This window comes from Thalassophryne amazonica, chromosome 20 (assembly GCF_902500255.1).
Source record: "Thalassophryne amazonica chromosome 20, fThaAma1.1, whole genome shotgun sequence".
NCBI lineage: Eukaryota > Metazoa > Chordata > Actinopteri > Batrachoidiformes > Batrachoididae > Thalassophryne > Thalassophryne amazonica.
This window is the reverse complement of record NC_047122.1, coordinates 49,898,744-49,911,602: the sequence shown is the minus strand read 5'-3', so window position 1 is coordinate 49,911,602 and position 12,859 is coordinate 49,898,744. Positions and strand designations below refer to the sequence as shown.

The 12,859-nt window shown below is 40.1% G+C and overlaps 1 protein-coding gene across 1 annotated transcript in view; it reads right to left on the bottom strand.

The window, feature by feature from the left end:
• rapgef5a (Rap guanine nucleotide exchange factor (GEF) 5a) overlaps positions 1–10,675 on the bottom strand; it is a 125,274-nt gene extending 114,599 nt beyond the window's left edge. The window contains exon 1 of the mRNA XM_034160753.1: positions 10,425–10,675. Coding sequence (XP_034016644.1) covers positions 10,425–10,568 — 144 coding nt within the window. The 5' untranslated portion in view covers positions 10,569–10,675. The remainder of the gene's footprint in view (positions 1–10,424) is intronic.
• Between the last annotated feature and the right edge of the window lie 2,184 nt (positions 10,676–12,859).

Below are 12,859 nucleotides of genomic sequence, written 5' to 3'. Positions count from 1 at the left end.
CACCATCTTATCTCTCCATCACTTTATCTTCTTGGATAGTGAACACAGATCTCACAATAGGTCTTTTCTCTTTTTTTTTTTTTTAATCTACCATCATCTCGCCTCACTCTACAGTAGCATGCGAGATGTTTCATTCACACTATATCAAAGACAAAGCCATCTGCTGGCCGTTTCCCCCGTTAGTCTCTTTTGTCTGCACTTCAATTTCTTTCTCACAAAAAAAATCACATTTCACATTGCACAGCTCACTGCTAGCAGTGCACCGCAGGCCGTAACAGAGTGACAGGAGTGTAGAGAGAAAGTAGAGGAGAAAGGAGAAATGGGAGCCATAAAGAGGGAGCACATGCTGACACGCTTATCTGTGCAATGACTTCAAAGTGTGTATACACGAAGAGCAGCAGAGGGCGAGGTCGTTATCGGCGAGAAATGGATTACGCTCAGATTAGATTGCTAAACACGGTGAGGAGATGTAACGCAGCATGCTTGGCAAATCACTCACACACATTTGCACTAAGCTCCTTCGACTCCTCGATGGATTTGTTATACGAGAAAGTCAAAATGGATACGTCAAAGCAGCTAAAGCTAAGAGGACACACTCAACGCACTTTAATAAGAAATCTACACCTATATGGCACATGTGACCTCTTTCTTAAAATGTTTACAGGCTACTGATTAAGACTTTTCTTAGACAAGGCAGATAAATATTGATAATGGGTTAATACATTATTATATAACAGCTGCTGGCTGCACCATTTTAATTTTAGTGTTCTAGCAAAGTGCAAACTTCTATGGACTATATTGGAACACTGTCAGAAACTGAAGTGTTACCATAGAAATGACCAAAAAGTCCCACAATTAACCACTAAGGTTACAGATGTTGTGACCTGATTGCCCACTCAGACCTCAAATTTCTATGCAATCCTTTTGTCATTTTTCCAAAAGTGACCAGAAAAATGTCTTTTCCACAATGAAATTCACCACTCACTGAATCTTAATAAGCACTGAGGTTAGAGAGCAGATTCTAGCCTTAAATTTGTAGAAATGATTAACTTCTAAAATTCTTAAGTCACGAGTTTAACATCTACTACTTCATGTATGACAATACTGTCATGGTATAAATTGTGATTTTTTGCTTGTCTTGCACTCTTACCTCAGCCAGCTGACAGAGGAGAGTGGATCTTCTGAGATCACCCCTATCTCTTTGCCATTCAGTCTGTTTGTGGACACTACAACTCAGAGTGGCATACCAATTATGATGTAATTTTGTGGAACAATAACCTTTGCGTCAGGAATGAGTGGAAAAAGTTTTAGTTGTGATCCAAATCTGTCTTGTGAATTTTACCTTACATTTCTTTCTTTAGTATTTTTGCCTTTTGACTACGCAAAGCTCTGATATCAGTAAAAGAATTCTGACTGCCCATCTCTGTTGATTAAGAGAAGAAATAATGCTCAGTAATGATTATGCCAACAGGTATGCACTCATGAAGTGTGGCCTGTCGTTGTTAGTTCAATTTTTAACCATCTGTAATGTCAAGAATTGATTCAGCAAAACATAGCGTTTTGTTCTGTGTAAGCAGTTGCTTTTCCAACATCAAATGAACTGATACATTCAGGAAACAATATTTGCATGGGCCATCTTATTTCTCTGCATCTTTGCCCATTCATGTGTGTATGTGTGTGTGTGTGTGTGTGTGTGTGTGTGTGTGTGTGTGTGTGTGTGTGTGTGTGTGTGTGTGTGTGTGTGTGTGTGTGTGTGTGTGTGTGTGTGTGGAGTCGATGTGCAGTATGGCTGCGGCTCAGGGTTTTATAGTCAAATGTCCTTCCAGATGCTAAACCTTCCACTTTTTATCTAGTTTGGGACGAAGAGCAATTTGGAGTTCAGTGTCTTGTGCAAGGACACTTCTACACACACAGCATGGGCAGTCATGAATCGAATCACCAGTTAATGGACAACCTGCACTACTTTTTAACCAGTCACCCTCACTGTGCTTAGTAGCTATTACCCCCAAAAAAGTAGTGTATACTTTATCTTGGAATACCAATAACTTCCTACTCAGACTTAAAATTATAGAGCTGGAAAGTTTACAATGTGACTCTGCATGATTCCATAGAGAAAACAAGCAGTAGATAATAATCAGTGAATAATGAACTGATCAGCATTATCTATATTATAATAGCCAAGTGCCCTCTGTGTGTGTATGTGTGTACGACTTCGATCATGCAGAAACCAGGGAGAGATGACATTTGCTGTTTGTATGCTTATGTATTTTGGGTCAAGAATGAATGCTGCGAAAACAGAACGTTGAAAGGACAAATATTTTTGGAGAAATTAGCGGTTTTAGCTAACCAGTAAACAATGGATGTTGTGCTGCAATGCACCATGGGAGTTCAGGGCTTGGGGGTTTTAAATGTTGTTATTGTGGTTTGTGTTAGTTTAACAGTGTTGTTAGTGTTATTGATTTATTGTGTTTTGTAGTTTAATTGGTTTAGTCAGTTTAGTTAAGTGTCATGTTGCTGTTACCATGATTGAGTTACGTGTCATGTTGCTCGTACATGAGTGAAATGTGTATTGCATTTGATGTCTTTTGCCACCATCTCTGTTTTTGTCTAAAAATAGAAGCACCTGCTTGCGGCAGAATGCAGAAGAAACAAAAACATTTCTGTGCATGTGTGCATCATGGACAAACAGAGCACAGCTGACATCTGTTTAGTATATTTATGTATTTTGGGTCAAGGATGAACTCTGCCAAAATAGAACACTGATAGGACTAATATTTTTGGAGAAACTACTGATATTAGTTAATGTTGCTAATTACATTCTGGACTAACACGCCATTCCAACAGGGAGCAGTAAATCATCTTTATATTAAAAGTGTGAGTGAGTGAGTGAGTGAGTGAGTGAGTGAGTGAGTGAGTGAGTGAGTGAGTGAGTGAGTGAGTGAGTGAGTGAGTGAGTGAGTGAGTGAGTGAGTGAGTGAGTGAGTGAGTGTGTGATTTTATTTAGCAAGTTCAATGTAAGTACATAATATAATTGTAAATACATAAAAAAATACATGGATGACACAAGAAAGTGAAAACACTTATTTCCATTGTGGTCTATTTAAAAATCAAATGACAAAATTGAAGTAAAAATAAAATAATAATAATGATAATAATAATAATAATAATAAGAATAATCATGCATATGATAACAAGAACCTAAACAACGTATAAATATATTAAGATAGTACATTAACATTAAAAAATACATAATTAACAGGAAAAAAAAAGGTTGAGTTCTTCTAAAAACTATTGAGGTCTAAGGTCGCAAAAACACATGCTATTCCAACTCATTATATAAGTTTTGCACAATTTATTACCACCTTTGAGAAATGTCAGCTACCTATTTTATAAACACTACCCAATATAGAGCCTGTGGATCTACATGGTAGTTTTCTTAAAAAATCATGCACGTTTGTACATAAAAAAGCAGTTTAAATGGCAAATACAGTCACATACAGTACTGTACAAACGTATTCAGCTCCTCAAAACTTTGACATGATGTGATGGTTTTTCTTCTCCATTAGCGGGTTGAAATAACATAATTTGAAATGTCCAAACATTCCAATTGCAACAAAAATTACATGACATTAATTTTTATTTCATTTAAGAAACTAATACATCAAACTACATAACAAAAATATAAACATGAACAAAACATTTAAAAAAAATTAATTTCCTTGTAGATGTACTGCCCGGTACATCACACGATCACTTTAATTACTGTACAAATCTGATTAAATGTATTGTATGTCCCTTCAGTTGCTCCCTTGTTTTCACTTGGGGTCACCACAGCAGATCCAAGGTGGGTCTGCATGTTGATTTGGCACAAGTTTTACGCTGGGTGCCCTTCCTGACTCCACATTACATGGAGAAATGTGGCAGGGGTGAGGTGTGAACCAGTAAAATACAACCAGATATTAATACAAACTGCAACAGCCCATTTAAAAGAAACTGAATTTAACAAATTAAAAGACAAATTGAACTTTTGTTGTTTTTTCCCAACATTTTTCTTCAAAGGTTTTGTGCAACTTCACACTAAAAAAGTACAGCAAAAGGCTGGAGAAAATATGAGTTTCAAGAAAATTTGAAATAACACACCTTAAAGGTCATGTTATATTCACTTAACATCATCAGAATTTTCTTTTGGGATCGATCTTTAACCCAACGTGAATAGCACCGTTCTCCCTTTTACTGAGATGAATCCCGGAAGGATTGAAACCTTATCCATACCTTGGAAAACCTTAGAAGATCCAGAAACATGGCTGTAATGAACAGGGATATTCCATCATTATGCCACAGTCTTGTTTTTAACTGTGGTGAGATTATCAAGATGTTTGAAAACTATATTTTTCTGTTTTGAACTCTGAAATACTGTAATCCCTTTAATTTCTGCAGAGCCTGTAACATTGTTGCCCACACTTTGCATTCACCGTAAGTACCAAGGTTGTGATAGTATATGACGGTTGTGTTACATTTGCTTTTGCAGATGTGCCTTGACAGTTGCGCAAATTTGATCCCTGCACTGGCACGCAATTTAGCCTGCCATTGAGTAAGCTTGTTGTAAAAACTGTCTGTGAACTGTGCGCGGCTGTGTGCCAGTGCGCAAAGAAAATATTGAAATGTTCCAAATTTCTGGCATGCATGAATTTCCTTCCACTTGTCTGAACTAGCGTGTCATTGCAAGCAGGGCCTCGCACAGTTTACGTACAGTGTACAACAGTTTACAATGAGTTTACTCACTGACATGCATGATTGCATGCCAGTGCGGGGATCAAATTCATGCAGGTGTCAAGGTGGCTTTTCAAGCGTACCATGTAGTGGCACACATTAGCACAACGAACTGCACGGCAGTGCAGAGCCAAAATTTGTGCAAGTGGCTGTACAAGTCCAGCACATTACATCATCAAATCACACGCTAGTTCTCATCTGCCCGTGACTGTGCTCTTCACAGAGTGGGTTGTCACAGATGCATATCTGTAGGGCTGAAACGATTACTCGAATAACTCGCATAATTCAATTACAAAAAATGATCGAGGCAAATTGTGTGCTGCAAAGCTTTGTTTAACGTTGTAGTACATATGCCAGGCCTGTGTGTGGCACTGTAACGTCCCCAGAAAAACAACAGAAGAAGACTAGAGCATGCGCTCAGGCCGTGTCACAGCTAATAATTTAGCCCTTAAAGCTACTGCTTTCCAATGCGACACAGAGTAAAATAACGTTTTTTAAGAGAAAGAGGGTCCACAGTGATCATCTGAAATAGACTTACTGTGCATTTAAAGTGGAAGCAGTGTGTTTGTCAATTTTTAAGAAACACACGGTCTGCTCGACGTGGTGCATGACCACTGACCCGACGACCGGGTACCCAAAGTCAAAGCCGGCTGATGTCTGTTTTGCTCAGACTCGCACTGAGTGTTTCACTTTTTAATTTTTCGCTTTTTTGGGGCAACACACAATGCTTCACAAACATGGTAACTTTAAAAATAAGTGACTGCAAGATTTACATGTTCAACCTCCAACTGAAATGCATCTGCTGAATTGCAGGGGAAGAGGGATAAAAAAAATCACGTAGGGACCCAGTCCACCAGCCTTTAAAAATAATAAAAAACTCAAAATGGTTACATTTTACAAGTTCCCATCGCCATTTCAGCAAAATGTCAAGACTTTGGCACAGCGACACTGTGCCTTTGCTTAGGGAGAGACCTGGACTATTGATGTTTAAAAACGCGAAAGTACTTTTTATACGATTACTCGATTAATCGCCAGAATAATCGATAGAATACTTGATTACTAAAATAATCGATAGCTGCAGCCCTACACGTGAACATGACAATGGGGCTTTACATTTTAAGTGCAATGGCTGTGTTTTAAAAGTTAAAAAGCCATTCAAGTGTCACGTAAAGCAGGGCTCTCTGCTCCTGTCATTTCACAGCTTTAAAAGAAGATTAATTCAACACCAGAGCAAGTCACAACACAGAACAATGTTAGACAGGATTCTCCAAGGTGAGATTGCTGCAGGGTGGATCCAAAGGCAATAGATGAGTCTGTGCAAGAGAATAGCTCCAGTTCATTTATCGGTTGTTGGTGAGCATCAAAGCAACAATGAAAAGGATTATGTCACATTATCAGGGAAGTTAAAATAACCCAAAAGAGAACAAAACCAAAGGTGATGAAGTTTTTGACTCAACATCAACACATGAGACGTGCCAGCAACACTGATTTAAGATTCTCTCCATTAGTATTTGAATGTTGAATAATATTATCAAGCAGTAAGTAAATTAATGTGTGCATGTGTTTGTGATTGTGTGTGTGTGCCATGAAGCATAGCTGGCAGTTTGTGTCTACAGAGAACCAGTCAGCACAGAAAAGCCATATCTTTACACTACTTAGTTATCTACACCTCACCAGACGCTCATGCACACATAAACACGGATGACAAAGAGATGGAAAGAACTTTTTTTTATTCACCTCAATTAAGTTACCCTCACCTCAGCAAAAAACAGAATGATGACTTCTGCATCATATATCATGTGCCTATGACATGTCCTCATAGTTTACCATGTTCATTCATTCATTCCCCGTGGCCTCACTCGAACATTATATTACGCATACTTTGTTTTGAATTACACGATATACACTCATTGATTTGTTGTCATTTCATTAAAGTATCAGATTATGTTAATCAGCTGGGTAGATTTCAATAAAAGAATGCACAGCTATTCCACATAATGTAACAAAAGGTAACATGACACAAGCTGCTGAGTGAACTCCTTGGCCCAAAGTGCTTTTACTGAGTATTTATAGCACATTTGGCCCCAGTGGGAGGAGAAACCCTGGCATTGGCTGCGATTCCACTGAGAAATCGGGGAAATCAGGGTCACGTTTCCTCCTGGCTGCCACCAGTGATGAAGATAAGCAAAGCTGACACTTCAAGAAGCTACTGGCTTGTCAGGTGTGTTCGTTCCAAGTCAGGGTACACACATTTTACCACTAATCGGAGCATTCATTGCGGCAAAATATGTAACCTCAGAGTATTTTGATGAAGCAGACTGAAAGAAAATATATCATTAATAATTTTGAAAACTGAATGATTATTTCAGGAATTTCTGAAGGCAAAAATACTAATATTACTTGATAGATTAAATTTACTTGCTACTTCTCGAAAGACTAAAGACCCCGTCACACATAGCAAGAATGTGGAGGAACCATGCCTGACACGGCAAATATTGCCATAATCTGACGCAGTCAGGAGGAAAAGAGGCGTGGTCACCAGTGTCAGAACGCATCCGAACTGCCTCGTGCACACCTGCAGGATGCAGCCCAAACATATTTCAGACAGTCAGATGACACAGACTGCTGTCAGACGGCACCGACATTGGAGCTGTCACTCACTCACTCACCCACGCAATGAAATCTCTGCTCGTCCTCACATTCCCAGCACTAAACTGACCTCTCATCAGTGTGTGTCTCACATGATGTAGCGCACGCGTGTACGTGCGTAGAACAGGTGATCCAAGTGATGAGTGTGTGTCCACTCAGCTGCACGCGGGTTCTCAATGGCTGAACCAGCCCCTGCGCAAGCACGCGTGTGTGCCTTTGTGTGTAGAACAGGTGATCAAAGCAGTGTGCGAGTGTGTGGCCAAAATGTACTCTCAGCTGTATGTATGTGTGTTCATAAACGCTGTACCAGCCACGCCTCGTGCGCAGGAGTTGTCCATCCAGAGACCGCACAAACAGGTTGACAGCAGTGAACGCCTGCTGTTAGTCCGGTGAAAAATCCCTTTAGGTGTTTGATCAGTATATACTTGCATTGCTAGATTTTATTTGTCCGGCTGGACTCCTAACTGCTGTTGAACTGTGCTGGCAGTGCACCAATTTCTCACATGTACGACATTCAGATGCAGCCAGTGGACTTTCTCTATTCTAACTCTTTTTTGTTGTCATTTTACTTGATACGCATCTTAACACAACTGTAGTTGGATTATTGTTGTGGAACGGCACTTCACATGGGATTTATTTATAGCAGAGGTGGATTATGCATTTGTCAGCTGATCGACATTGCCAGTACACAGCGCAGCCGGGTGACAGGGACTTGACCAGCTGTATGCGCTGCGCAGTGGAACGCGGGGTACCGGAGGTGAGTTACATGTTTATTTATGTCATCATGTGCTGGGCAAATATTTCCACATCATACCTGCTACAGACTTAGGAGGTGAACGTGTAATATATGTGCATTACAGCTGTGACATCCTGTTCAGCTGCGTTATTGGGCGCTGTACCGAGCCTCTGACGCGCGCACAGTGCCACATACATGTTATTACATAACAACATTTCCTTCGCCCTCCCTAGCCGGGGTCCAGTGGAGGTGAACAAACGTGGCACAGCATGTCGGCAGGCTTTGCTGTGACCGACTGATCTCAGAGCTCAATCAACTGCGATCAGATCATTTCAGATCCTGTTTAGATGCTGTCAGAATATGTGAATTGCGGTCAGATGGTCCTTAGATTGCCCATGGACCGCTGTCAGATAGGTGTCCCATCTTGACGGCCCCCAGAGGGTTTTTAAGTGATACATAAGGCACTGCACGTACTCTGTGTTCCTGTGTTTGGAGGTGGAGGTTTTTCCCTCAGGAAGAAACTGTATTTTTGCTGACTATTTGCTGGGTGTACACACACCCACCTTTAACCTGTGTCTGTTCCTGCCAGCAGTACCGGATCTGACAGCTGGAAGCAGTGGCCACCTGGGGACTCAGGACTTGGCGGCTCCGGTGTGTTGCAGGTCTCCGTTGGCGGTGGAACCTCGTGGGTCCCGGCTCTTCTCTGGATAGGCGTCTCCTACCCTCGGGCCTGCCCACGCGTCATCTTTTGTGTAGATTGATTGACAGACTAAAAGCATATTTGGTTGTTGTGCACATTTGCAGAATAAATTGTTATTTATTTGGACTTCCTATTGGCCATTCTTTTACGCCCCCTGTCGTGGATCCGTGTACTTCACTTTCCCAACACACAAGCCAGGGCCAGATATGACCTGAAACTTGATGCTTGCAATCTAAATTAATGAAACAGCTGTCAACCATCTAATGCATAATTCCCATTTTTATCACACAACCACTTCACTACTTCTCACATTCTGTTGTTTATATACCTCAAAATGGCAATAATCTATGTTAACAAAATACAGTCTATAGGTTACCGTGCAGGGGATGCCATCAGTAACATCAGTATAGACAGCCTGATTGTACTCGTATATGCCAACACTACAGTGAAAAACATTCAACCTCGACCAACTCAATTGCTACAATTTGTAACACCTATTTATCTTTTTTTTGTTGTTATTGTTTTCCTTCAGTTATAATTATCATTTAAGATTTTGACCAAGTTATAAATATTAGGGGATGACTAATTATGGACCTGGCAGATATTCAATATTTTTAGTTAATGGTATTGGTCATTTTTAAAGCTGATTTTCTGATAAGACCATTTCATTTTAAAATCTGGTCTTTAGCAAAGTCCCGCCCACAACACAACCTAATTTGTTAGACATCAGGAGTTCAGCCCATCAGTGCTGAATGCTACTGTCCCACAGACTGGCATACAAGAACTAATTTGTATGCTCATTTGTTCAGCTTTATAATAATGCTGTCTATAACCCTCTGCACTTTTTGTGTGAATCTCATGTTGAAAGGTTCTGTACAGAATCTTTAATTCTTATGAATTAAAGATACAATGTAAGACATTTCAATAAATGTTGGTGTTAAAAATTTGCCTTATTTCAAATTATGACACCTTTTAGGCAGACTTTTACAGCAGGGAAATATCGTTTTCAAATATCGGTTATTAGTAACGATCAATATCAGCCCTGAAAAAACCATATCACTCAGTGTAAGTTTCAGTGTAAGAAATTACACTCATTTTGTTTAACAATGGTCTCAATTTAACTTTTTATAGTATATGTGTAGAATATGGAAGGGGTTTAAAACCAAAATCCACCCCCATAGCTGCGCCTCAGTGAAACTGTTTCACTATTTTTGGCATTTAAAGTGATTAACGAATCATAATAATTGTAATAATCACGTTTTGAAATAGTTTTCTTGCAGAAATCAGTTTTTACCCGGAGAGGGGGACGTTGCCTTGACGACCGGACTGTACAGGTATGGGGGGGAGGTTGTTATGGATGTCGCGCGCGCACACGCCCACGGTGCCTCTGCGACAGACAGCAGGGTTATTTGAAACAAAATGAAAACACGTTCGTCGTGACGAGGTTGCGAAACGCTGTCAGCTGGAAGCGTCGTGAGTTAACGTCTGACAGCTAAAAGAGCCGCCAGCTGCCGTCGTTCGGTGAAACGAGGAAGGACGGACATTCAGCGGTCAGCCGGACATACTCACGCTCTTCTTCCGCAGGTGCAGTCCGTGCTTCAGGAGTCCCGGCAGGTCCCGGATTTTATGTTTGAGCTGAGCCTGCTCTCGTGCGCTCCTATTCCACCGCAAACCCGACAGCAAGCCGTCCTCCGCTTGCTCCGAGTCCTCCATAGTCCGCCGAGTCTCCTGTCGCTCCGTCCTGGAGCCGCCCACGCGCGCGGTATGTACGCACCGCGTGCTACACTAAACAAGGACCGCCGCACGCGCCCCCTTCACAACTCCCCCTCACCTCGCCACGCCGCCTCCTCGCGCGCTTCCACTCGGCGACCTGCACTTTGTGACGTCGGACTCGAAGCTCACAGCTCGACACACCGAGAACCACGTGAACCGAAGCTTCAAGACAACGTTCATTTGTCACAAAATTAGGCTATGCACTTTGTTTAAAAAAAAAAAGTTATAGCTATAGTCTAATATTTCCTCATGTTTGTTTCTCTAAATAACATTTTGTATTTTGACAGAACGCAAATTCAAAATACAACACTGTGACAACGCTTTAGACACATTTAATGCAAATAAAAGTTAATGGGGGCTGTAACTTGACAATTGATTATTTTTTATTAAATATAAAAATATTCATATTTGATATTCAGATTAGGAATGCTTGATTTTCAGATTTTATTTTCTGTTAAATCAGTGATGGGACACCAATCAAACACTACAATCCCATCTAATTTCTAGGGTTGCTAAAACTTTTGCACAGCACTATATATTGTCTTTAGGAATTTTATTAGTTGAATTCTACATACGCAAGCAGAAATTTATATAATCTCAAAAAGCAGAATAATAATAATAATCTTGCAAAATGTTTTTTTAGATAAATGTATTCTTATGTTGATGCTGGCCTTGCTGGTGAGAAATACATTTTTTCTTGGTATTTATTCCACTTTTTGTTGTTTGAGTTTTTTTATATAAAATGCAGATGTTATGTATTTGTGGAGGTTCTTCTCTCAACTGTCTGGGTTTTTTTTATTTTTTTGTAAAACTGCAGAAAAGTAACAATTTTCTTGTAACATGTTGGAACATTCACAAATGCACCATACAAGGTTGGGAGGTTTCTTTTTTAAATTACATTTTGAGTGGATGCGGATAGCATCGTGAGTCCAGGGATCTTTTTTCACTTTCTTGAATGTTTTCTTGTATTTTCATATTTTGCATTTATGCCAAAAACATTTCCATAGTTTTGTTTCTTTTACTCTTATAAGGGCTACGCAGATAAGTTGACGATTGCTGGCCTTGACGACGGTATGTGCTCTGCTAAGTGCACATCTAGATGTCTAGCAAAATAAATTAATAAAAAAATCAGTTGAAAAAAAACTGAAATTGATGTTTTACTTCCCACTCTCATTTCAAGATGTATTGCTACTAAAATTGTTCTTAATTAATCAAGTCTATGTCTGCGTTCAAACATCCTTTAGCTCAATGATCACAACCTTTTGTTTGTTTGCTTTTGTTTATATACTGCTATACAATGTATCAAATAAATTGCGTCATCGTTTCCGAGCGCTTGTCCAAAGACCTGCAATACCAAGTGAAACCAGCAGATGGTGCCAAATCAAACTGTGTCGAATACCAGTCAGTGAACCTTTTCGTCACTTTGCCTTCAAAGTAATTCAGTGGTTTTGAAAGCTTCGTTTCATCCACCTCTGCCTGCATCTGCAACCAAAGTGTGCATGTGGCGGAACAGACCGGTGGTTTCTGCAGCACACAAGTGCACGATGGAGACATGGCATCATTTCCAGCAGTCTGACAAACCGTATGATATTACAAATGCTCATATAAAGAAGAACAAACAATAGGTGTGCCTGAGTTACTTGGTTCAATAATGAAGCATTCCTATTTTCCAAAAGGGGAGTTATTGCAGTCAACAAATGTCTGAACATGTTCACCTAAAGGAGGCTGGTCCAATGCAGGTGGACAGAGTAGACCTCTATCCCCTCCGTACACAGACTGAGGGAGTTGCTTTTCTCAGAAAAACCCAAATGCTCCCCAACGGTCATGTAGTTAACACTGTGTTAATGTTTTATGGAACCATGAGACACCAGTTATATTCTGGATAAACACAGATCATGAGTAATGCATGGCATAACTTAGAGATGGGGGGAAAGACCATCTATATTGAGTCCAGGTCAAGACCAAGACCTTCAAGAGTTGAGTGTGTGTCAAAACCAAGACTTTGGGATTTCGGAGTGGTTGAGTCCAAGTCAAAGCCGATCCTTGGGAGGAGGTGAGGCCAAGACATAAAAAAAAAAAAAGTCTGTTATCAAGATCCCAAATTTTATTATAGTTAAGATCTCCCCTATTAATAATCAAAAGTAACATTTCTATAGTAGCTTAGTTGGTTTCAACCTCAACAGTGTACGAGGTCAAAAGGTAAAGAAAACAAACAAAGTATACCAAAATAA